Source organism: Grampus griseus (assembly GCF_964374135.1).
Source record: "Grampus griseus genome assembly, chromosome: 11".
In the NCBI taxonomy this organism is placed as follows: Eukaryota; Metazoa; Chordata; class Mammalia; order Artiodactyla; family Delphinidae; genus Grampus; species Grampus griseus.
In genome coordinates, this window is record NC_139005.1 from 95590229 (window position 1) to 95615904 (window position 25676).

A 25676-nucleotide genomic window follows, 5' to 3' on the forward strand; every position below is an offset into this window, starting at 1 on the left:
CCGTCCTGACGGGCGGCGAGGGGCGGGTTTTCCCAGGGGGCGGGGCTTCGCGGACGGGGTGGTGTTAGTTCGGGACGGGTGTGGAAAGCGCCTGCGAGAGTGGGCGTGTCACCTGGACGCGAAAGGCGCGCGCTATGCGTGATGACGTAAGGGGCGTTGATTGGGAGCGGGAACAGGAGCCTGCGCGTGTGCGGCGCCCCGCCTTCTGCCCAAATTGATCTCTTCATTACGCTCAAGGTAGGTAGGAATGGGGCTGAGTTTTGTGTTTGTTGCTCTCTGCCAGGGCTGGCTTCATTTTGTTTTGCCCACTCAGCCTTGCGCGTCCCCGTAGCCTCATCGTGGGGCAGCGTCAGCCAGAAGTGTGCGGACCCGAGGGGTGGAGACGGCCTCTGATCCCTGTTCCTTCCTCCGAGGGGAGGCGCACCCGGCCTTGGAGGCCCGCCTGCGTTTGAGACCCCACTGGGCATAGCTGGCTGAGGAGTTGGGGGAGATTTGGGGGCGGGATGAGGACAAGTGGGTCTGCTAAAGGACGCAGTACACTGGACCGGGAATCTCTCAAATCCAGATGATGCCGGAGCTCTTTCGCTCAGGCCCGTGGCGCAGGCAGGCTGGGCAAGTGTCGCGGTCTTCGTACTGCCAGGAAGCTCCGTAGCCGCCGACGAGACCAGGAGTGGCATGATAAACAGTACAAAAGAGCCCATTTGGGTACAGCCCTGAAGGCCAACCCTTTTGGAGGTGATTCTCATGCCAAGGGAATTGTGCTTGAAAAAGTAGGGGCCAAACAGCCAAATTCTGCCATCAGGAAGTGTGTCAGGGTTCAGCTAATCAAGAATGGCAAAAAAATCACACCCTTTGTACACAATGATGGTTGTTTGAATTTTATTGAGGAAAATGATGAAGTTCTGGTTTCTGGATTTGGTCGCAAAGGTCATGCTGTTGGTGACATTCCTGGAGTCTGCTTTAAGGTTGTCAGAGTAGCCAGTGTCACTCTTTTGGCCTTATACAAAGGCAAGAAGGAAAGACCAAGATCATAAGTTTTGATGATGAAAGCACGATAGTAATAAATTTTCATATGCCAGATGATGCTGGAGGCGGGACTGGACCTCCAGGTCAGGCTGCCCCAGCACACCCGTCAGAGAGGTCATTACGGGCCACCGGCCCTGAATTGTCCTTAAGGGATAGCTAAGGTGAGACTATTTCAGGAATGATCCCCATGCCCTTTTACCTTGCATTTCAATTACCAAGCTCTCCAGGCAGCAGGATCCAGCATCCACGTTCCTCAGCAGTAACATGTAGCTTTTAGGACAGACCTCAAAGAAGCCTAGGGGTCGATAACTTTTAGGTTTAAATTTGGTTGTTACTGATCTCCACTTTCTTTCATCTTGTGAGCAGTAACCAACATGTCAGGGTGGGAGTCTTATTACAAAAATCAGGGTGATGAGGAAGAAGAAGATCAAGAGGAGGGCCTTGAAGAAGGTGGTAAGTGACTTTCATTAACATGTACCCTTGTGTGTGTGGAAGAAAGACTTTCCCTACTTGTCTCTGCTGGGTGATCTTTGCTGTCTTGTGGTCCATGCTTCTCTCCCCAGAGAATCTCCAATACTTTTCTCCCTTTGAACTTTGCAGAGCTACCCTAGGCTCTTTTATTCAGGTCCTACTCTAGTTTATGGAACATTCCTAGCCTTAAACTTTTGCTGGACACTGGTAGATTGATCTCCAATAAATGACCCTGAACATTGGTATCCTGTGTCACCTTAGGTGACTCAGGTAAGACCCTTCCTCACCCAGGAAAGTAGTTTTCCTCATTCTTGGACCTCAGTGTAAAAATGCTTTCACCCTTCAATAACTGCAGCAATCAAAGAGTATACATTAGCAACACAGTTACAAGAGCCATTCCCTCACCTAGCCTGCAGGTTTGGGAGTATATGTTCAGACAACACAGTAACACATAGGACAAAGGAAGAGAAATAAGGGGTGCCTGTACTCTACATACTGGTTAATTTAAGTCCTGGGTAGAAATTTTTAAAGTATTTTTATTTTTTAAAAGTAGGAAAAATATATTTTTTATATATTTTATATATTTTTTATATTTATTTTTTTATAAAAAATATTTTTTATTTATATAAAAAATAAAACAATTCAGTGATGTATGTAATCTACCACCCTAACACAACCACTACTAGCATTTTGGCATTTTGCATATTTCCTTCCTATATCTTTCTTTATATTTTGTAACTATATATAGTTTGTTTTTGTCTGATTTTTTATATGGTTGTAATCATAGTGCATATATTTTTTTCATTTTAATTTACATTTTCAAAATTTACATCTTCAAAAAGAATTTTAAACATATATACATAGTTTTGTGTTCTGCCTTTTTTTCTTACTGTATTATAGATATATCTTTCCATGTAACTGCAAATATAGCCTCTATAAATCATTTTAAATATGCTATAATTCATTCTACCTTTTGTTGGACATTTTAGTTTTCAGTTTCTTTAATAAACAACATTGTGGAAATTTTTGCATAGGGTTTTTCCATATTTTATTTTCTTAAGATAGATTCCTAAGAAGTAGAGTTCACTGGCTCAAGGTAGAATTTTTGTTTAAGGCCCTTGACATGTATTGCTGTATTGCTTCAGAAAAGATGGGTAATTAAATTTACTGCATTAGGAAGCAGCATCGTCAAAAAGGGAGACAACCAGACATTATATGCCATTTTATGAAAAACTCAACATCACCTATAATGTAATCATGCCAGAAAAAAAAAAACCAAAACCCAAATCCAATGAAGCCTCTCTAGGTCCTTAGTAGAAAAGACAGAGGACTATGTTAATCTACACCAAAAGAATGCAGTCAGCAAAATCCAGAAGGTGGAAAACTATATGACATAATATCCAGGTTTTTCAGCAAATAAATTATGAGACAAAAGACAGAGGGGGTATCTACAGATTATAAGAGGCTTTAAAAACTTTTGTTTTTTTTAAAGTCAAAACCAGTGTTTAGGAATGTTGGCTTGGATGATTATAAAGGAAAAAATTAAGTGATTACCAAAAGTCAGGATGGTGATTACTCTTGGGAGGAAGGTGGGTGTTAAAATTGGGAGGCGACCTGGAGAGGGCTTCTGGGGTGACTGGCAAGATTCAATTGCCTGATGTGCATGGTGGTTTTAAGGATGTTCACTTTTTTTCTTGTTTTTTTGGCTGCATTGCGCAGCTTGTGGCTTGCGGGATCTTAGTTCCCTGACCAGCAATTGAACCCGTGCCCTTAGCAGTGAAAGCATGGAGTCCTAACCACTGGCCCACCAAGAAATTCCCTAAGGGTGTTCACCTTAGGGAATTCCTCAGATTATAATTTTGCTTAATGGGCTTTTCTCTATTTGTTTTATTTTACTTTATTTGTTTTATTTTATTTTATTTTAATTCTATTTCTTAGAAGTTTTGGGTTTTTTTTTTTTGACATGCTTATGACGGATGATTTAATTAATTAATTTGGTTGTCCCGGGTCTTAGTTACGGCAGGCAGACTCCTTTTTTTTTTTTTTTTTCCCCGCGTTACGTGGGCCTCTCACCGTTGTGGCCTCTCCCGTTGCGGAGCACAGGCTCCAGATGCGCAGGCTCAGCGGCCATGGCTCATGGGCCCAGTTGCTTCGCGGCATGTGGGATCTTCCCGGACCCGGGCACGAACCCGTGTCCCCTGCATCGGCAGGCGAACTCTCAACCACTGCGCCACCAGGGAAGCCCTGGCAGGCCGACTCCTTAGTTGCAGTTCAGCAGCTCCTTAGTTGTGGCATGTGAACTCTTGGTTGCGGCATGCATGTGAGATCTAGCTCCCTGACCAGAGGTCAAACCCTAGCCCCCTGCATTGGGAGTGCAAGTCTTAACCACTGCACCAGCAGGGAAGTCCCTCTGTTTGTTTTATATGAATAATAAACATGATAAATACAAAACAAGGGCAAACATTTCCTTCTATTTTTTTCCCCATAGGAGATTATAAATATTCAGGAAGAGATAGTTTGATTTTTTTGATTGATGCTTCTGAGGCCATGTTTGAAACTCAGGATGAAGATGAGTTGACTCCTTTTGACATGAGCATCCAGGTAAGACTACCTTTCATTTAATTAAGCAAACAACAAAAAGTATCAACACCACTTTAAAAAATATGGAGACTTCCCTGGTGGCACAGTGGTTAAGAATCCGCCTGCCAGTGCAGGAGACATGGGTTCAATCCCTGGCCCAGGAAGATCCCACATGCCACGGGGCAACTAGGCCCATGTGCCACAGCTACTGAGCCTGTGCTTTAGAGCCCGCGTGCCACAACTACTGAAGCCTGTGTGCCTAGAGCCCGTGCTCTGCAAAAAGAGAAGCTACCGCAATGAGAAGCCCACGCTCCACAACGAAGAGTAGGCCGGGGGCTTCCCTGGTGGCGCAGTGGTTGAGAATCTGCCTGCCAATGCAGGGGACACGGGTTCGAGCCCTGGTCTGGGAGGATCCCACATGCCGTGGAGCAACAGGCCCCGTGAGCCACAATTACTGAGCCGGCACGTCTGGAGCCTGTGCTCTGCAACAAGAGAGGCCGCAATAGTGAGAGGCCTGCGCACTGCGATCAGGAGCGGCCCCCACTTGCTGCAACTAGAGAAAGCCCTCGCACAGAAACGAAGAGCCAACACAGCCATAAATAAATAAATAAATAAATAAATAAGGCAAAATTCCTTTAAACAAAAAAAAGAGTAGCCCCCGCTTGCCGCAATTAGAGAAAGCTCACACGCAGCAACAAAGACCCAACGCAGCCAAAAATAAATAAATAAATAAACTTAAAAAAAAAAAAAAGAGTAGCAGTGTTGGAGAACAGGCCCATTTTATTTTGGGTTTGAACTTCCGACGCTGGGACTACACTGCTTCCACCTTCTGTGTTAGCCCTGGTAGCAGAAGTGGGCTCCTCTTTCTATAGAGATGTCAGTGTAAAGGAAGGAAAGAAGTTCCAGCTATTATGGTGTGGAGATGAGTCCTTTTGTAGTTGAGTATTACCTGTGGTTGAAAAAGATTATTACAACAAAAAGACAAACAACCCAATTTAAAAATGGGCACAAAACTTGAATATACATTTCTCTAAAGATGTACAAATGGCCAAAAGCACATTAAGAGATGCTCAATATTTTTAGGTATTAGAGAAATACAAATCAAAACCACAATGAGGTATCATACCCACCCACTAGGAGTGCTGTAATTTAAAAAAAAAAGAAAAAGGGACAATAAGAAGTGTTGGCAAGGATGTAGAAATTGGAACTCTCATACATTGTTGGTGGGAATGTGAAATGGATCAGCTGCTGTGGAAAACAGTTTGGCAGTTCCTCAAAGAGTTAAACGTAGACTTACATGAGCCAGCAGTTCCCCTCCTAGGTGTTTACCCAATTAAGTAAATAACAGCTACTCAGATCTTGATTCTGCCACTTACAAACTGTATGATATTGGAAGAGTTGCTGAAGCTCTTGATATGTTTTCTCATCTGTAAAATGGAGATAATAATAGTACCTACTTTGGGCTTCCCTTGTGGCACAGTGGTTAAGAATCTGCCTGCCAATGCAGGGGACACAGGTTCGAGCCCTGGTCCGGGAAGATGCCACATGCCGTGGAGCAACTAAGCCCGTGTGCCACAACTACTGAGCCTGCACTCTAGAGCCCGCGAGCCACAACTGCTGAAGCCCGCATTGCCACAACTGCTGACGCCCGCGCACCTAGAGCCCGTGCTGCGCAACAAGAGAAGCCACCGCAGTGAGAAGCCTGTGCACTGCAACAAAGAGTAGCCCTGGCTTGCTGCAACTAGAGAAAGCCCGTGCGCAGCAACGAAGACCCAGTGCAGCCAAAAATAAATAAATGAATAAATAAATTTATTAAAAATAAAAAATAAAATAATAGTACCTACTTTGTCAAACTGTTATGAGGATTAAATATTTTTACTTTTTAAATTGAGGTATAATTCACATAACAAAATTAACTATTTTAAAGTATACAGTTTTAAGGTATTTAGTCATTCACGTCATGCAATAATCACCACCCCTATCTCATTCTAAAACTTTTTCAGTGGATATACAAAATGTTTATATATACAGTAGAATATTAGTCATAAAAAGGAATGAAGTAGTGATACATGCTACAAGGTGCATGAACCTTGAAAACATTACATTAAGTGAAAGAAGCCAGGCAAAAGGTCACATGCTGTATAATTACATTTATATGAAGTATAGAATAGATAATCCATAGAGAATGCAGGTTGGTGGTTACCAGGTGCTGCAGGGGAGGGAGCAACTGCTTAATTGGTATGGGGTCTGCTTTTGGGATGATAAAAATGTTTGGGAACTAGATAGAAGTGGTGGTTGCACAACATTGTGAATGTACTAAATTGAACACTGAATTGTTCACTTTAAATGATTAATTTTGGGGCTTCCCTGGTGGCGCAGTGGTTGAAAGTCCGCCTGACGATGCAGGGGACGCGGGTTCGTGCCCCGGTCTGGGAAGATCCCACATGCCGCGGAGCGGCTAGGCTCGTGAGCCATGGCCACTGAGCCAGCGTGTCCAGAGCCTGTGCTCTGCAACGGGAGAGGCCACAACAGTGAGAAGCCCACGTACCGCAAAAAAAAAAAAAAAAAAGATTGTTATGTGAATTTCACCTCAATTAAAAAGTTTAGTATTTCTTCATAGAGAAGAATTTTTAAGAATCTATTGTACATCTCATTTCTCATATTTCTGGAGTTTGGAACCAAACAGAAGCTTCTCATGTCCTAATTTGTACACAGACAGTTCTTGCAATTGACAAGTCAGAATATCTTGCATCTAAAAAAAGAATTAATAAAAACAATTCTTAACTTTAAAGCAGTGGTTTGCAAACTTTAACCTACATCAGAATCACCTGCAGGGCTGTTGACACAGATTGCAGGGCCTTACCCTGCAATCAGAATTTCTGATTCTATAGGTCTAGAGGAGGGACCAAGAATTTGCATTTCCAACAGAGCTCCCAGGTGACGCTGTTGTTGTTTGGAGATCACTCTTTGAGGAGCACTGCTTTAACCTTTTTTGGACCATGGACCTCTTTGAAGATGTGATGAAGGCTGTGTACCCTCTCCCCAAAAAGATACAGTTCTACATGTAATATGAAAGGGTTCATGAAATGCTAACGCCTAGAGAACCCAGAAGCAACTGTAGTATTATGTAGTGAATAAGTGAAACATTCACTGATGAACGTAATGTATTTGATAAGGAGCAATGAAAAAACATTTTCTAAAATTCTATTTTAGTTTGTGTGTGTGTGTATGGGTGGGGAGGGGTGGTTAATAGTAGAACCTAAAGAAGCCCTCACTGGGACTTCCCTGGCAGTCCAGTGGTTAAGACTTCCACTGCAGGGGGCACAGGTTTGATCCCTGGTCAGGGAACTAGATCCTGTATGCTACAACTAAGATCTCGCATGCCGCAACTAAAGATCCTGCCCAGCGTAGCCAAATAAATAAATAAATATGAAAAATAAATATATAAACAAATAAATAAAAAGAAATGATTGCTTGCCATGAAGATAACTGTCAATGACTAGACATACCATAAGTTCTGCATTTAAGGAGAGAATTGCTATGGAGGAAGGCCAGGTAGAGTCTCAAGCAGGATATGGAGGGGGGTCACCATTGTTGGTTTATTCCTCAGTTTTGCAGAATCAGAAACTTAATTTTGTCAGTACCCCCAGAATTATAGGCCACCAGGACTGACCACTTACGAGACACTGATTTACTAGATATGGCTTTAGTTTATATTTCCTGGAATACTGATGTGTTTAATTGTGTAATTAGGCAAATTTTATTTCAAAAGTTGCTTTTAGTAGGTATAGATTTATTTTCCATTATTTATTAATGTCACATATACTAACATTCACTTAAACCTTTTATATATGTAATTATTTTATATATGTAAATTTTGTTTCTTGGTATCAAGCTACTTGAGGAAAAGAGACTTCCCTGGTGGTCCAGTGGTTAAGACTTTGCCTTCCAATGCAGGGGGTGTGGGTTTGATCCCTGGTCAGAGAGCTAAGATCTCACATGCTTCGGGGCCAAAAAACCAAAACATAAACAGAAGTAATATTGTAAAAAATTCAATAAAGACTTTAAAAATGGTCCACATTAAAAAAAAAAAAGCTACTTGAGGAATGATCAAATGGCCTGTTCAAACTCAGCCAATTAAGTAAGTGACATCATTGGGACTCAAATCCACGTTTTCCGATTCTAGTGCTGGGCTTTTATTGATTTTTATTTCCCTATAGCAGAGTTTCCTTCCGGAGTATATACATGTTTGTTTTTTTTTTTTTTCGGTACACGGGCCTCTCACTGTTGCGGCCTCTCCCGCTGCAGAGCACAGGCTCCGGACGCGCAGGCTCAGCGGCCATGGCTCACGGGCCCAGCCGCTCCGCGGCATGTGGGATCTTCCCGGACCGGGGCACGAACCCGCGTCCCCTGCATCGGCAGGCGGACTCTCAACCACTGCACCACCAGGGAAGCCCTACATGTTTTGAATTCTCTGATTTCTTATTGTAGGGACTGCTTATATGTCTGTTGTATACTTAACCACACTTTGCTTTGTGTTATACATAATATAAATGACCATCACCCTCACTGGATTATGAGTTTCCTGAAGGTAGGGGTCACGCCTTACTCTAATGCCATGTACAAATTCAGCAAATATATATTGAGTGCTCTACTATGTGTCAGGCACCTGTGGAGCTTAAGTTTAGTGGTACGTAGTTAAATACTAATTGAAATTTTATGTTTGTTTTTTCAGTGTATCCGGAGTGTATACACCAGTAAGATCATAAGCAGTGATCGAGATCTCTTGGCAGTGGTGTTCTATGGTACCAAGAAGGACAAAAATTCAGTGAATTTCAAAAATATTTACGTCTTGCAGGAATTGGATAATCCAGGTCAGTAGTATTCTAAGATCAGCTTTTCCCTTACATGAGGAGGTCACTAACATGCACAAAGGGGGATGTGAACAAGGAAGCAGATAACATCTTGACTGGGAGTATGCTTTCCTGCACAAGGGGGTTCTTACTGGGGTGTAGACTTTTGTTATGTGGGTTAAACAGCTCTGGGTGAGAAAGAGCTTCTGTTAGTCTTGTAAAACACTGACACTGTTCCGACTTTTCTGCCCATTTGATTCCCTGTCTCTGATCAGGTGCTAAACGAGTGCTAGAGCTTGACCGCTTTAAGGGGCAGGAGGGGAAGAAACATTTCCAAGACCTAATTGGCCATGGATCTGACTACTCCCTAAGTGAAGTACTGTGGGTCTGCGCCAACCTCTTTAGCGATGTCCAGTTCAAGATGAGCCATAAGAGGATCATGCTTTTCACCAATGAAGATGACCCCCACGGCAATGACAGTGCCAAAGCCAGCAGGGCCAGGACCAAAGCTGGGGATCTCCGTGACACAGGTCGGCATTCCCCTGTTCTTTTATTTTATTTCTTTGGCCGCATTGTGCGGCTTGTGGGATCTTAGTTCCCCGACCAGGGATCGGACCCGTGCTGCCTGCAATGGAATTGAGGAGTCTTAACCACTGGACCTCCAGGGAAGTCGCCCCCTGTTCTTTTAACTTGGCACTTAATTTTTTTTTGCTTTTTTATAGCTGATGTCAAATAGCTGCTTTTCACCCTTCAAAGTAAAATGACACAATATAGTGAAGCTGGGGGAGACCCCTATGTAATATTCCCAGTGAAAATGACCAGGCCATTAGTTGTCTGAAGGGCTCTACCAGAGGGAGCTTTTCTTGACTTTAACGCCACCACAAATGGTGGTTATTTGAATAAGTTGTCTGAAGTCATTAGAGCAGCTGATCCCCTTAACCACTTTCTCTAAGTCCTGAAAATGTTTATAATCAATCTAGTTCTTTGGGAGCTTTTAACAGCATAATTAAACTTAACTGAAAAAAATTCTCCCTTGCTGGAAATTGTTTCCCCTCACTTTTGTCTATCCTCGCTCCAGGTATCTTCCTTGACTTGTTGCACCTAAGGAAACGTGGGGGCTTTGACATATCCTTGTTCTACAGAGATATTATCAGCATAGCAGAGGATGAGGACATAGGGGTTCACTTTGAGGAGTCGAGCAAGCTCAAAGACCTGTTGAGGAAGGTTCGCGCCAAGGAGACCAGGAAGCGCGTGCTCTACAGGTAGGCACTAAGCCCGGGTCAGCTGCCCACAAGGCCCCTAACTGATCATAAGCAGTGCATGGCTTTGACCTCCCTGGCTCCTTAACTCTGGGCTGTACCACTGCCTCACTGTTCCTCTAAAAAAAAACTTGCTTTATTTCAGGATAGCACAAGCTATTTGCTTCTCTTTCTCTAGAAAGAGCTGGTATGCTGTTTCTCCAAAATAAAACAGCTCTCCACTCCTTTGGGGTAAACAGTTGCGGCTAACGGTATCCTCAGTTGCACTCACTAGGACATTGTCTGTTTTCTTCTCCTCTGTAAATTGGGGATAACGATAGTACCTGGTATAGAGCAAAAACTCAATAAATTTTAGTTATTATCATTGTTGTTAAAATTGTGTTATTCTAATTTCTTATAAACTTGAGACCAATAAGAACCAGGTGGTTGGATTATCTTCCTTTAGAGACCTTTGACATTAGAATCCTAAGGCCGCCTCAGTGTTTCTTCCTAAAGAGCATCAGACTTTCATTTTAGACTAGTTTCCTCAGTATAGAGGAATAAGACCCTTGGTAGTTTTTGAGCTGTTTTCAAGAGATTACTGACAATTCTACTAGAAAACCCATGAAATTAAATATTTTAAGGAAACCATGAAGCAGCTCATTGCTACAGTTATAGTTTTGTCGTTGTTCTCCTTTTCTTCCCAGGAACTATTTCTCTTTCCTCAAACAATTACCCTGTCACCTTTTCTCCTTCCTGAAATGGTAGAATATTGTTACTACTATAATTTGGAAATCTACACATATTGGTGGGAGTGGCAGGGGGGATAAAATGGTGGTTAAAAGTAGGTTCTAGAGTCAGATTGGCTCAGATTCTAGTCCTCTGCTGTGTGACCTGGGGTAAATCATGTAACTTCTCTGAGCCTCAGTAAAATGGGAGCAAAAATGGTCCCTCTTTATAGGGCTGCTGTGATGATTAAATGGAATAACATAGTAATTATAAACGTTAGCTATTCTTAATATTTTGTGAAAGAGTCATTATAGGATACTTAGTAGTAATAATAATAAATTGGAGCTGTTTGAGAATTAATTGCCTAAGGCTTAGAAAATTATTACACTTATTCTTGCTATAATAAAATAATAGAACTATTTTATTGCATAATTATTATGTGCCAGGCACTGTCCTAAGTTCTTTTTTTTTTTTTGTGAATTTTAGAATTTTATTTATTTTTTATACTGCAGGTTCTTATTAGTTATCCATTTTATACATATTAGTGTATCTATGTCAATCCCAATCTCCCAATTCATCACACCACCACTCCCACCCCTGCCACTTTACCCCCCTTGGTGTCCATACGTTTGTTCTCTACATCTGTGTCTCTATTTCTTTCTTTCTTTTTTTTAATAAATTTATTTATTTATTTTTGGCTGCGTTGGGTCTTTCTTGCTGCGTGCGGGGTGTTGCAGTGTGCGGGCTTCTCATTGAGGTGGCTTCTCTTGTTGCAGAGCACGGGCTCTAGGGTGGGCAGGCTTCAGTAGTTGCAGCACGTGGGCCCAGTAGTTGTGGCTCGCGGGCTCTAGAGCGCAGGCCCAGTAGCTGTGGCGCGCGGGCTTAGTTGTTCCGCGGCATGTGGGATCTTCCCGGACCAGGGCTTGAATCCGTGTCCCCTGCACCGGCAGGCAGATTCTTAACCACTGTGCCACCTGTGTCTCTACTTATGCCCTGCAAACCAGTTCATCCGTATGTCCTAAGTTCTTTGTTAACATAATTACCTCATTTAATCTATAAAAACAGTGCTTTGAGTTGGGTTGAAACCTACCCATTAGTAACATTTATTAACCTTAAATCATTTCAGATGACGTTTAACATAAGCAGCTTGTTTTGTGCTGTGGGCTTTCACATTTTCCTTTCCTTGGTATGACACAAACCACATGATGTTATACTATAATTCTGTCTTAACTTAGAGTTATGACATTTTCAAGGTCGAAAGGTACCTTAGTTTATAGATGTGAACATTTAATATGGGGTGGGGGGACTAACCGATTGGCTCTTTTGGTTCAGAAATAGAACCAAGGTCACTTGAAGCCTGAGGCCAGAGTAGACCACATTGACCAGTGCTTTTTCCCAGGATACTAAAATTTAGAGGGCACAACAATTTTAAAAAATTACTTTTGCAGATTGTGCAGTTTTTAAATCGGTTACATTTATTGTCAGCTCTCCTTCAGCAGCCTTTAAACAACTGTGTTTAACACCTAGTAAGCCGGAATGATTTAAAGTAGGAAGCCATCAAATGGGTGGTGTTATTACTAATGCCCATCTGTTACTAACACTCATCTCTGGGGCACATCATACATTACCAAATTGTACCATACCTACCAGGTGCTTGCTCCAGGAACCTAAAATTTCTAGTCAGGGCTCTGTTCTTTCTACTGTGTGAACCAATATACCTTTGTATAGCCAATGTTCTTTCTACTGTGTGAACCAATATACCTTTGAACTAGCTATAACTTGTTTAAACATGTTCTCTTCTTTAAAGTAAATACTGCTAAACATTCTACAACAGTGAAGACTGGGTTATTAATTTAAGACTTTTCTTCTTTTGGGGTAAAGGTTTTAAAGCTATAAATTTCCCTCTGAGCACTGATTTAGCTGCATCCTATACCTTTTGATATGTTGTGTTTTCACTTTCATTCAGTTCAAAATCATTTTAAATTTCCCTTGTGATTTCTCCTTTGACCTCCTGGGTTATTTAGAATTGTATTGTTTACTTTCCAAATATTTGAGGTTTTCCCAGATTTTTCTCTGTTGTGGATTTCTAACTTAGTTCCATTTGGGGTAAAGAACATATTTTGTATGATAGCAATCCTTTTTATTTTTTTCTTTTTGGCTGCACTGCACAGCATGTGAGATCTTAGTTCCCTGACCAGGGATTGACCTGTGTCCCCTGCAGTGGACGCGCAGAGTCCTAACCACTGGACCACCAGGGAATTTCCAATTTCAATTTTTTTAGATGCATTTAGACTTGTCTTGTGTCTCAGTATATGGTCTATCCTAGAGAATGTTCTGTGTGTGCTTGAAGAGAATGTGTAGCACAGGTTAGTTTTCTGTTCTGCCTTTTTTCCCCACAGTATTGTATTGTAAATATTTTTGCATGTTGTCTTTATTATAGAACACATTTTCAAGAGGTCCTATTTGTGCTTAAGATGTTGATATAAATACGCTGGAGCAAAATGTTATAAAGGAAAAGTACCTGAGCTTTGAATCAAACATACGTGAATTTGAATACCAGTTTTCATTAGTTGTATGTCTTTGGGCAAGTTAGATAGCATCCCTGAGCCTCAGTGTTTTCATCTGTAAAAATGACAACAATAAGGTTATTGGGTAGCAAGTAACAGAAACTGACTCTTGACTAATTTCAGCATATTAAAACAAAATCCTGAACAGGGTGGGTAGTATAGGAACCAGGGTGGCACCAGGGATCTAGAAAATAAAAATTATTGACAGTGTCTTTGGGGTACCACTGTCAGCAAGCATCCCCTCCAACCGTGTCCTTTCTTGGTCACTGTTTAAGACCCACATTCTCAGGAGAATAAGTCTGATGGCTTGAGCCTGGGCCAGATGTGCCTATCTCTTGGTCAGGGTAAAGCATAGCACCTGGATGAACATTTTCCTAAAACTGCAGTGGGGCAAGGGTGGTTCCCTAAGAAAAATTGGGGTTTCATTGTTAAAATAAGAGGGAAGGTATAGTAGACAAGCAGAAGCAGCAGATAATATAGTACTTATAGAATTATAATGATGATTAAATGAGAGAATAACTGTAAAGTGATTTAATAAATTGCTAGGCTCTATTTAAAAAAATCATTATTTTTATTATGGTACATTCTTTATCATGATTTTAAGGAGTTAACAATACATTTTGAGACTAATATTGTGCAATATAGACGCTGAGATGTATTACAGCAAACTCCATTGTATTATTAAAAAGCTTTATATTTGTATTCGAAAAGCTTAGGTTATTGGAGAGAATAAAACAAATCAGGGCTTGGGTGCCATGAATGAATTTTAGATAGGAAAATATACTCTTTCTGTCCAAATTAAAAAATTTTTCTCTCCTTCAGGTTGAAGCTTAAGCTCAACAAAGATGTAGCGCTCACTGTTGGCATTTACAATATGGTCCAGAAGGCTCTCAAACCTTCTCCAGTGAGGCTTTATCGGGAAACAAATGAACCAGTGAAAACCAAGACCCGGACATTTAATGTAAATACAGGCAGTTTGCTTTTGCCTAGCGACACCAAGAGGTCCCAGGTAGGTCTCTGCCTTCTTACTGAATTTTGTCCTGTTGAAGAGTTAACAGGGAGGGGGAGACATGATCAGCCTAACTAGTTAAATAACTTTCATGTGTGCATCTTTCTAGCCAAGCTAGAAAGTTGTTGTCATTACCCTTTGGAATATGGCATCTAGATCAGTAATACCTTGGGAGCTAGAAAGTTAGAGCCAGTATTTGGAAGAGGTGTCAGTGAAAACTTCAGCCCTCGATCAGCCAGCACATGCTACTCTGAGTCTTAACAGTCTAATTCCAGTACAGTGGCAGAAATTGTTTTATAGTTAACTAGGGAGATGAGCTAGGGAAAGAAAGTGTGTTAGGTGTGAAGTGCCCTCGTTTTAGGGAGATTTTTTTTTTTTGCCAAAGTAACCAGTTTTTCCTGTGCCTTGAAATGATACACTCATGCCTTTTTTTTTTTTTTTTTTTTTTTTTTTGCGGTACGCGGGCCTCTCACCATTGTGGCCTCTCCCGCTGCGGAGCACAGGCTCCGGACGCGCAGGCTCAGCGGCCATGGCTTACGGGTCCCGTGGCATGTGGTATCCTCCCGGACCCGGGCACGAACCCGTGTCCCCTGCATTGGCAGGCGGACTCTCAACCACTGCGCCACCAGGGAAGCCCCCCTCATGCCTTTCTTAATCTGAAAGACATACTAAGGATGCAGAACATTCTCTCTCCTCATCCTCTCACCTTTGTTCGATCTATAGAAGGATTTTTTTTAATTGAAGTACAGTTGATTTACAAAGTTCTGTTAATTTCTGCTGTACAGCAAAGTGATTCTGTTATACATATATATATACATTTTAAATATTCTTTTCCATATGGTTTATCTCAGGATATTGAATGTAGTTCCCTATAGAAGGATTTGATATCTGAAATTAAAATCAAGTGAGTCATCCTTCCTTTTTAGTTATGCAAAACGTGGGAGAGCGATTTTGCCTAAGTTCAGGACCTAGAAGGATCAACTAAGTGACTAAAATTAAATATTATTTTGATTCAACCCTCGAGATGTCTTTTGGAGCACAAATTTCAGGCCAGAGTGTCTTGCCCTACTTTTCAGGAGGAGAAGACGACAAGAAATTTCTCCTTCCATTTTGGAAGTAGCTAGTTTTCCATGTTGGTTTATTCATAGGCAGTAGCTCTTCCGGTTACTAAGTTTCTTTCTTGATTAACTGTGCCTACAAAAAGTCTTAAGGGCTCTGTTTTTGTTTATAAAACCCAAATTTGACCTTTACTAAGTTCTGTTACTAATCACATATTTAGGATCAAAATGCAAATGTTAAAGTTTGGAAGTAGTATGTGTGTATGTGTGTGTGCGTGTGAGCCTCCTACACTGAGACCTAGCACAATACCTGACGTAGGTCCTCTCAATAAGTAGGTAAGGTGTGAGCATCCTTTGTGTGTCAGGGATGATGCTGAGGGTTTAGTACACATTAAATGAGGGAAGGAACAAATGCCTGAAGAGCATGGCCTTTAGCACCAGACAGATGTGGTACAGTTCAAAGCCCAATTCGGTTGTATACTCTGGAGCAAGTTACTAACTGTAGAGCCTCAGTTCACTCATCTGTAAAACAGAGTTTTTAACATTTACTGCCTAGGATTGTTACAGATGATAAACTGGGTGGCAAAAGTAAAGTGCCTGGCTGGCACTCAATACATGTCAATTGCTGTTGATAGGAGGAAGATGCCTCTGATGAGCCCTCTTCCTGCTCCTTAGAAGAAAGCTGATTTTAACTTGCTAGTGTCATATGGCAACCATTTCGCATCTCTGTGTATCCTCGCTATGTGGCCCTCGTTGTTCCCCTTCTATAGACCTATGGGAGTCGTCAGATTGTATTAGAGAAAGAGGAAACAGAAGAGCTTAAACGGTTTGATGAACCAGGTTTGATTCTCATCGGTTTCAAGCCCTTGATAATGCTGAAGAAGCACCATTACCTGAGGCCCTCCCTGTTCGTGTACCCCGAGGAGTCCCTGATAAATGGTAAGGGGCATAAACCAAGGATAAACGAATAAGCCACGCAGAAGGCAATTTACCGAGCAGCATTCCTAAATGGCTGCTGCTGGAAACTATACAGGATGTGTTACTGGGTGTTTTGAAAGTGTTTCACGCTCAAATAAATTTTGGAAACGTGGGACTAAACAAAGTTAAAGAGATTTCTTTAGGAACTATAATATACTGATAGCATTGTGAATATCCAGGAGGGGATATGGAATTAGCATATTTAAAACTTAGTTGCTATGAAATTCTTTCTTTGAGGCATCAGATAAAGAGTTCGGGAAAAACGAAAAAACAAACCTGGCTTCTTCCCTAGTGTTGCGATTAAGGATGATACGAACTTGGCCATTGGGTTTATTTGTGCTGTCCAGACCTATATTCCTCTGTGCTATAGCTAATGAACCTCCCAGATCTGACCTGACTGGTTTTCATTAGCAACTAGGGCTTATGTCATTAGCCTAATGATAGTAAAAGTGAACTGACAGTAATAATTCACACCCCTAAATGGAGTATTTGAGGTGCCCTTTCCTTTCTCTTCCTTTCTATGCCTCTGCTACCCTCACTTTACCCTCACCTCTGGGTCCATCACCCCTGAGCTATCAAAGTATCATAAATGCTTTTAAGAAAATGTGAGAGAAACTGTAGGTTTATAACGTGGGCTAAGAAAGGAGGAGACATCTTTAGGATATAGATCCCTGGGATGTTTGTTTTCCAGGGAGCTCAACCCTATTCAGTGCTCTACTCACCAAGTGTCTGGAGAAGGAGGTCATGGCAGTGTGCAGATACACACCCCGCCAGAATGTCCCCCCTTGTTTTGTGGCCTTGATGCCACAGGAAGAGGAGCTGGATGACCAGAAAATTCAGGTGACTCCCCCAGGTATGTGAAAGAGATAATTTCAGTGCTTCTGAACCTTGCTTAGCCTTGGAGTCATTCCTGGGATACCAACTCAGACCTGCTGAACCAGAGTCTCCAGGAGTGGGGCCTGGGAAATGTGTGTTTATAAGATTGCACAGGTGAATTTGATGAACAGCCAGGTAAGTCTGTCAAATATGGTTGTGCAGTGCACAGCATGTACAACTGTACAAGGCAGCTCTGCAGCCAGGGTTGAAAATTGACTTCATAGGGACTGTTTGCAGGTTACTGGCATAAGTTCATGCGGTGTCACTGCTGACACATTCTTTACTAAAAACCATTGTTTGGTACCCTTGTAATATTTGATGGTTGGTTTATCTCTTGTGTACACCAAAGCAGTGAGGTATCATGGAATGACTGTGGGTTTTTTTTTTTTTTTTTTTTTTGTGGTATGTGGGCCTCTCACTGTTGTGGCCTCTCCCGTTGCGGAGCACAGGCTCCGGACGCACAGGCTTAATGGCCGTGGCTCACGGGCCTAGCCCCTCCGCGGCATGTGGGATCTTCCTGGACCGGGACACGAACCCGTGTCCCCTGCATCGGCAGGCGGACTCTCAACCACTGCGCCACCAGGGAAGCCCCTTTTTTTTAAAAAATATTTATTTATTTATTTGGTTGCACCGAGTCTTAGTTGCAGCAGGTGGGCTCCTTTGTTGTGGCTCTAGGGCTTTTTAGTTGCGGCTCCAGGGCTCCTTAGTTGCGGCTTCAGGGCGCCTTAGTTGCGCCTCACCTGCTCCTTAGTTGCAGCATGCGAACTCTTAGTTGCAGCACGCATGTGGGATCTAGTTCCCTGACCAGAGATGGAACCCAGACCCCCTGCATTGGGAGTGTGGAGTCCTATCCACTGTGATGCCAGAGAAGTCCCATGACCGTGGGTTTTGAAGTCACACTTGACTTTGTCTTACACTTATGTGTCTGAAAGCTCACTTCCTTTTGTTTTAGACCCTTCTCTGCCACCTGTTAGTTGGCCAACTTGGGCAAATAATTTTTTTAATTTTTATTTATTTATTTTTTTGTGGCCTCTCCCGTTGTGGAGCACAGGCTCCAGATGCACAGGCTCAGCAGCCATGGCTCACGGGCCCAGCCGCTCCGTAGCATGTGGGATCTTCCCGGACTGGGGCACGAACCCGTGTCCCCTGCATCGGCAGGTGGACTCTCAACCACTGCACCACCAGGGAAGCCCTTGGGCAAATAATTTAACCTTTCTGTTTATGTTCCTTATCTGCAAAGATGAGAATTCTGGAACACCTTTCTCTCAAGGTCAGTTCACATTTGAAATAAGTTAATAAACAGATAAGTGCCTAGCACAAAGCAGCCAACAGATGACTACTAGTCATCCTTCTTTTTAAAAAATATTTATTTATTTATGGCTGTGTTGGGTCTTTGTTGCTGCGCATGGGCTTTCTCTAGTTGTGGTGAGCGGGGGCTACTCTTCGTTGCGGTACATGGGCTTCTCACTGCGGTGGCTTCTCTTGTTGCAGAGCACGGACTCTAGGCACGCGGGCTTCAGTAGTTGTGGCGCGCGGGCTCTAGAGCGCAGGCTCAGTAGTTGTGGCGCATGGGCTTAGTTGCTCTGCGGCATGTGGGATCTTCCCGGACCAGGGCTCGAACCCATGTTCCCTGCATTGGTGGGCTGATTCTTAACCACTGCGCCACCAGGGAGTCCCATCCTTCCTCTTTAGCCATGCTAATAAAAATTATAAAGTAAGTCTTTGAATGCGTTATATTTCCAACCCTGGTCATGTGAATGCTCAGGAACACCTTTTATGTCAGTTCTGACGCTTTGTCTCTCAGCTCTGTGCTGATGAAGCAGAGGCTCTCCAAGCCCCATTTCTCCTTTGCCAGCGGGCTCTCGGTGATGCTCTGTCAATAGTGGGTGCTAGAGGGAGACATTAGGGCCGTGGAGAGCTAAGAGACTTCCTCTTGCTCAGTGCTGTTGGCATTGCCAGCAAGGGCTCTTCACCTGGCAGCAGCAGTGGGTTCCAGTCTCTAGATTTTTCAGTCTTTCTAGAGCCCGTCAGCAACTGGACAGGGTCAGGCTGGTAACCGTTACCTCTTCCCGTCTAGCACATGGTGGGGACTGGGGAGCAAAGGGGAGAGGTTGAAGCTCGGAGGAGGGGCCGACAGAGTTGGATGTAGCCCTCCAGGGAGGGGCACTGTCCACCTGGTTCTGGGTGTATGGAAAAAGCTGGTGGCTGGAAGCTGGCTGGGGCGACACTGGCAGGAACAGGAAGTACCTGAGAAGGAAGGAAGAAGTCTCCTTTCAGGTCCCCCTCTGGAGACTCCAAAGGGAGTCTGCTAGGCAGATGCTAACGGGAATCAGCTGGTAAAGGAGAAATGGGATTTGCAGGGTCCTAGCTCCAGCAGCACAGCACGCAGAAGGGTGAATTGGAGCTGAGAAAAAAACTACAGCTCAGGAGACTTCCCTGGTGGCACAGTGGTTAAGAATCTGCCTGCCGATGCAGGGGACACCAGTTCGAGCCCTGGTCCGGGAACTAAGATCCCACTTGCTGCGGAGCAACTAAGCCTGTGTGCCGCAACTACTGAGCCCGTGCGCCACAATGAGAGAGAAGCCCACCATGCTGCAACAAAGATCCTGCTTGCCTCAACTAAGACCCAATGCAGCCAAAAATAAAATAGATTAATTTTTTTAAAAAAGGAATTAAAACGATAGCTCAGTGACTGAAACCTTTCGTTGAGTCAAATCTCCGAAAACGTATTTTTCTTTCTTCTTCAGGCTTCCAGCTCATCTTCTTGCCCTATGCTGATGACAAACGGAAGGTGCCCTTTACTGAAAAAGTCATGGCAAACCCAGAGCAGATAGACAAGATGAAGGCTATCGTTCAGAAGCTCCGCTTCAAGTACAGGTGAGTGATGGGTCATTCACAGGCTTTCTTCTGGAACTGCCTCCTGAGTTGAAGGTCGTACTGGAGATTTGAGTTAAGCATAAACCAAGAGAATGTGATTGTATCCTTTTCCATTAACTGATAGATAATTAGTCTTTAGAAGCTATAGGGAGAGTGGAAGTTCTTTTATTGAAGGCTCTGGAATTGTGCTAAGGTTGAGCTGCTGTGGTTGAGCTGCTGTGTTGTGCTTAGAAAGCCAGGTTGGTTAGTTGAACAAGCTCCGCAAAGCAGCAGTAAGGAGAAGATTCTTGGTTGGCCTTCTCCTTGATTGTTTGTTGTCACATGGTGAGTAAAAGCAAGTAAATCCAGTGTAAATTTTCATGGGGTTGAAAAAATGATTATATAATGCACATAGACCATCTCCCAGAACCCGCATAAGGTGACACCAAACGTAATTTTTTTCACATTTCGTCTTTTGTCTCTGGGCTACTTCCCTAACTCTTCCTACCTGTGGGCAAAGTGACCTTCTTTCTCCAAAGGAAACCTCCTGGTGTAGTCCTTTGTTGGGCAAATGGAAGCATTGTTAAGGTTCTACCATGTGCCATGCACTGTTCTAGATACAACTCCAACAGTATCTCATTTATTCTTCATGAGAACCCTGAAAGTTTTGGTGCCCATTTTACAGGTAAAGAAACTGAGGCTTAGAGGAGTGAGGCAGCTTGCCGAGACTCACCCACCTAGAAGGAACTGGAGCCAGGATTCAAGTGTAGGACTGTATGCCTCTAGATTCTTTCTGTTTTTACTTTCATGTTCTATCGAGTATGGGAAGAAAGAATACTCAGGTTCGTTGTCTCCTCACCTCCCACCATCCGTCTGTTGTGTTTTCTCTGTACTTACCTCCTCTGGCCCTGCCTCCTCTGTTTCTGTCTCTGTCCACAGCTTCCAGTGACAGACAGGTGGGCAGGTATTGTTTTGCTTTAAAATTTGCTTCTGGATCCCTAGCATTGGACAATAAACTGAAAATTGGAAAGAGAGAAGGTGATTCAAGAGATAAGATTCCCAACTGTTTTACCTGGGGTGTATTTCTCAGCTGACCTTGGGCCTTCACTGTCTCAGCTGGGTTTTTAACTTTATTATTTTATTTTTTAAATGTTTAATTTTTTATTTTTTAACTTATTCATGTCACTGTTAATGTTTTAACAGAAGTGACGGCTTTGAGAACCCAGTGCTGCAGCAGCACTTTAGGAACATGGAGGCCTTGGCTTTGGATTTGATGGAGCCCGAACAAGCCGTGGATCTGACACGTAAGGAGGCCGTGACTGAGTTGAGAAGTTCTTTTCGTGGGAGGCTTTCGTGTCCATTTTACTCTGGACCAGTAATATGGATGCATTTCCTAGCACCCTCTAAGTACACAACCTTGTGGTCCAGATCATCTCTGCCTGAGAGGTTCCCTAGACCAGCTTAGATTGCCTGGGAACGGGTTTGGCCGATTCTGCAGTAAGAGGAGGAGGAAGTGCCAGGCTTCTGAGACCTGCCTCTGAAGTAGACCATCCATGACTACATGTTGGTAAAAGTTAAAAACAAAAATCTGCAACATTTATTGAGTGCTTACTGTGTGCCAGGCCTTGTTGTCCTGTGTGTTGACTCATTTATTCTGCGTGACTATGAGGTAGGTTCTGTCACTGTCCCTAGTTTGCAGGGAAGGGAGTGATTTGCACTAAGTAGTAAGCGGTGGCTGTCGGCGCAGAATCCAGTGAGTCTGGCCCAGAGCCCTTGCTCTGAACCACTATGCTTACCTTACTGCTGCTCCATCAGACGGCGTGCTCTGCCCTGAGAAAATGGACCTCGTTACCCAGCATGGAGGACATTTGCCTGGCCTCCCAGGCTGAGGTGTTCTGAGCTCTCTGCTGGTCCCTTTCTGGATTGTGGTTCTCTCATGTACTTCATAAGAGGATGCATGAAGTTTAGCAATGTAAGTAAATACCCACTGGAAAACAGATTGGATTTAATAAAGACTCTTGACAGAGGTTGAAAAGATCAGAACAGTTAGTTCAGCCTGCTTAGCTTCCCAGTTATTATTGATCTCTTTCATGCTAGCGCCAGCATTAAAAGCATGAGTTGTTGGACGTGTGTCATGGTGGTGACTGTCAGCTGGGCCTGGCAGAAGAAGAACCCTTGAGTGAGGCAGCCCATCTCTTCCTTTATGGCCTTTAGGCAGATCAGGAAGTCAATTGCCTAGTCTCTAGCAAGATGGCTAGAGACACAGACTTTGGAAACACTCGATGTAGGTAGATTTGAATCCCAGCTCTCTGGCACTTATTAAATTGCGTGGCCTTGGAACAATACTTAATCTCACTGAAGCCCAGTTTCCTTATTGGTAAAATGGGGATAATGATCTGTCCTTACAAGGTGTTAACAAAATATAGGCCCTGACACTCGGGAAGGTGCTCAGAACACAGTTGTTCTCCTTTATTCCACAGCCGTGTGCTCTACTTACTAGCGCCCCAGCCTCTTGCATTCTCTCTTCTGGCCCTATACTTTTTGGGAGAAAGTCTTGTTTTTCTCTTTCTACTTCTATTTTTCAAAAACAATTTTGGCTGCTGCAGTGTTTCTTGTAAGCTAAATGTCTCAGGTTCCTGTCTTTAGCCCTTTCTTCTCTCCTTTCTGTTGGTTATGTTATCCACTCCCATAGCCTTAAGTATGACCTCATGCCCACAACCCCCAAACCTGTATCTCCAGCCCTGTCCTTTCCTCTAAGCTCTGGCCAAAGCTTCCAGCTGCCCAGGTGACATCTATTGAAGGCCCTGGGTATCCTACTGCTCAAACATGTGACCCCTTTGACTCTTTGTTCTTTCACATCCCTCGCTCAGTTCTAATCAAATGTGTCTGCTTCTCTGTGACACAATAAGGCTTTCTTTTTTTTTTTTTCCCAGTATGCGGGCCTCTCACTGTTGTGGCCTCTCCCATTGTGGAGCACAGGCTCTGGATGCGCAGGCTCAGTGGCCATGGCTCACGGGCCCACCCGCTCTGCGGCACGTGGGATCTTCCCGGACCGGGGCACGAACCCGTGTCCCCTGCATCGGCAGGCGGACTCTCAACCACTGTGCCACCAGGGAAGCCATAAGGCTTTCTTTTAATAAATACCTTATCAAAGACTCAAAATTGTTTTCTTTCTTCTTTTGGCTTTGTCACACCATACTGTTTTGGTTTTTCTCCTATGCCTGTGGAGACCCTAAGACTTCTTTGCTGGACCTGCTTCCCTTTTTTCTCCTCTAACATGGAAGTGTGCTGGGTGATCCTGGGCGCCATCTTTCTCTGTCCTCTCACTTGTCCCTGCATGGCCTCATCAGGCTACATCAGTGGTTCTAAGTGTGGTCCCTGGACCAGCAGCACTGGTATCTCCTGGGAACTTGTCAGAAATGCACCTTTTGAGCCCTACCCCAAGCTGGCTGAATTTGAAACTCAGGTTGAGGCCCAGCAACGTGTGTTTTATTTTATTGTATTTGGCCATGCCGTGTGGCATGTGAGATCTTAATTCCCCAACCAGGGGTCGAACCCGTGCCCTCTGTATTGGAAGCTCAGAGTCTTAACCACTGGACCGCCAGGGAAGTCCCCAGCAACATGTGTTTTAACAAGCCTTCCCGGTGATTCTGAGACATGCCACTGCCTCTAGCACATTGGTTCTCAACTTCGGCTATACAGCAGACTCATCTGGGGGACTTAAAAAAAAATCTGGCTCTTTAGGCCTCACCCCAGACCAATTAAATAAGAATCTCCTGGGCATCAGTACTCTTTAAAAGTCCCCAGGTTGAGAACCAAAGCTCTAGTAGAGATTCCTGTAACCTGGAACATGGGGCTTCTGACACGGTGGTAGCGCAGTTTGACGGTGACGTTCTGCCGTCTTGTAGGTACATACACCACAGGGCAGGAGCTCCCCTCTGTACTTGGCAAACGTGGTCACATGAGGAGATGAGATATTCATCTCATCATGCTTGTCCTTGATGTGACCCAGCTCTCAGCAAAAGCTCTACAAGCTATACAGCTGTAAGAAAGGAAATAAAAATATTATCTTTCCCCCAGAGCTTCCTTTGCCTATTGCATTTGCCTTGGGGAATGTTCCTGCCACCCCAACCACTCACCTCCTCCCCCACCCACCCCCACACCTCTTATTCCGTCCATAAGTCCTGCCAGTGCTGTCACTTCTCAAGTTACAGTCCCATTGCCACCCCCCAGCCGCCCCACTCACACACACTGCTTCAGCCTTCTGTCTCACCTTCCGTCAATTCATACTCTACACAGCTGGCAGGCAGGGTGATCTAAAACGTCCATCTGATCACGTCGCTCCCCTGCTTGTAGACCTTCAAAGGTTCCCCACTGCTTTTAGGATAAGGCCTAATTCCTGGGCAGGCATTCGAGGCTTCCATGACCTCGCCATGCTTGTCTTTCTAGCCTCCTTGCTGGTCCTGCCCATCTCACACCCTGCCTGCAAGCTGTGTGTCACTGGCTGTCTCTCACCCCTGTGCCTTCTGCTTAGACTAGTATCTGCCTGAGGAAGGACACTCAGCTTGCGAGACTGTGCTGCACAGAGTCCTTCCTGACCCCTCCTGTGTTCCAGCGTGCCCTGTACGGTCCCTTTCTTCATGGCACTGTGCAGCTCTATTGCATTGGTGTTTTTACCACCTCCTTATGGCGCGTGGACTGTAAGCCCTGAGGGTACAGACTCTTGTTTGAATCCACAGGGTCTAGCCCGGTTCTCAACTCTACCGCTTCCCAGCTGTTTGACTTCAGGAAAGTCATTTAACGTCTCTGATTTCCACCTCTGTAAAACGGGAAGACAGGTTTACCTACCCCAGAGATTGTTAGGAGGATTAAATAAAAATAATAAGTTTAAAGCATTTAGGAGAGTGCCTGGTTGTCAAAAGTGCTCATTAAGTACAATTGTTAAAAGCTACTTGGTAAATGTTAGACTTCGAGCAAATGTATTCATGGCCAGCTCAGCTGACTTGTGGACCCTCCCCCATCTCAGCAACTAAGTATTTTCTCCTCCGGTCCCAGTAGAGTTGAACTGGACAGGAAGCCAGGGCTTGTGACTTCACAGGCCACTCTTCTTGTGTTTTTATTTTCTAGTGCCCAAGGTTGAAGTAATGGACAGAAGACTGGGCTCCCTGGTGGATGAGTTTAAGGAACTTGTCTACCCACCAGATTACAATCCTGAGGAAAAAGTTCCCAAGCGAAAACAAGGTAAGGAGCTGGGTGTGGACGTTCAGTGGGTTTTTGGGGTTTTTTTGGTTTTGTTTTGCTTTGTTTGTTTTTCTTTTTGGCCACACGTGCGGCTTGCAGGATCTTAATTCACTGACCAGGGATTGAACCCAGGCCCTCAGCAGTGAACTCATGGAGTCCTAACCACTAGACCGCCAGGGAATTCCCAGTGGGTT

At 43.8% G+C, this 25676-nt stretch overlaps 2 protein-coding genes across 3 annotated transcripts in view; both read left to right on the forward strand.

Moving 5' to 3' along the window:
* Window positions 1–141: 141 nt before the first annotated feature.
* LOC309829945 (small ribosomal subunit protein uS12-like) lies at window positions 142–1044 on the forward strand (the record flags this gene model as incomplete). Its single annotated transcript, XM_082666197.1, has 2 exons — window positions 142–146; window positions 578–1044. The coding sequence occupies 2 exons, from the start codon at window positions 142–144 to the stop codon at window positions 1032–1034; spliced, it is 462 nt and encodes a 153-aa protein (XP_082522323.1). The 3' UTR covers window positions 1035–1044.
* XRCC6 (X-ray repair cross complementing 6) overlaps window positions 171–25676 on the forward strand; it is a 29491-nt gene continuing 3985 nt past the window's right edge. Inside the window, exons 1-12 of one of the 2 annotated variants that reach the window (XM_082665938.1) lie at window positions 171–237; window positions 1393–1479; window positions 3986–4098; window positions 8813–8951; window positions 9206–9460; window positions 10009–10192; window positions 14287–14473; window positions 16302–16470; window positions 17201–17362; window positions 20133–20262; window positions 21445–21545; window positions 25369–25482. In XM_082665938.1, the coding sequence (XP_082522064.1) occupies window positions 1401–1479; window positions 3986–4098; window positions 8813–8951; window positions 9206–9460; window positions 10009–10192; window positions 14287–14473; window positions 16302–16470; window positions 17201–17362; window positions 20133–20262; window positions 21445–21545; window positions 25369–25482 (1633 nt within the window). In that variant the 5' untranslated portion in view covers window positions 171–237; window positions 1393–1400. The remainder of the gene's footprint in view (window positions 238–1392; window positions 1480–3985; window positions 4099–8812; window positions 8952–9205; window positions 9461–10008; window positions 10193–14286; window positions 14474–16301; window positions 16471–17200; window positions 17363–20132; window positions 20263–21444; window positions 21546–25368; window positions 25483–25676) is intronic. The other variant, XM_082665939.1, reaches the window with a different exon arrangement.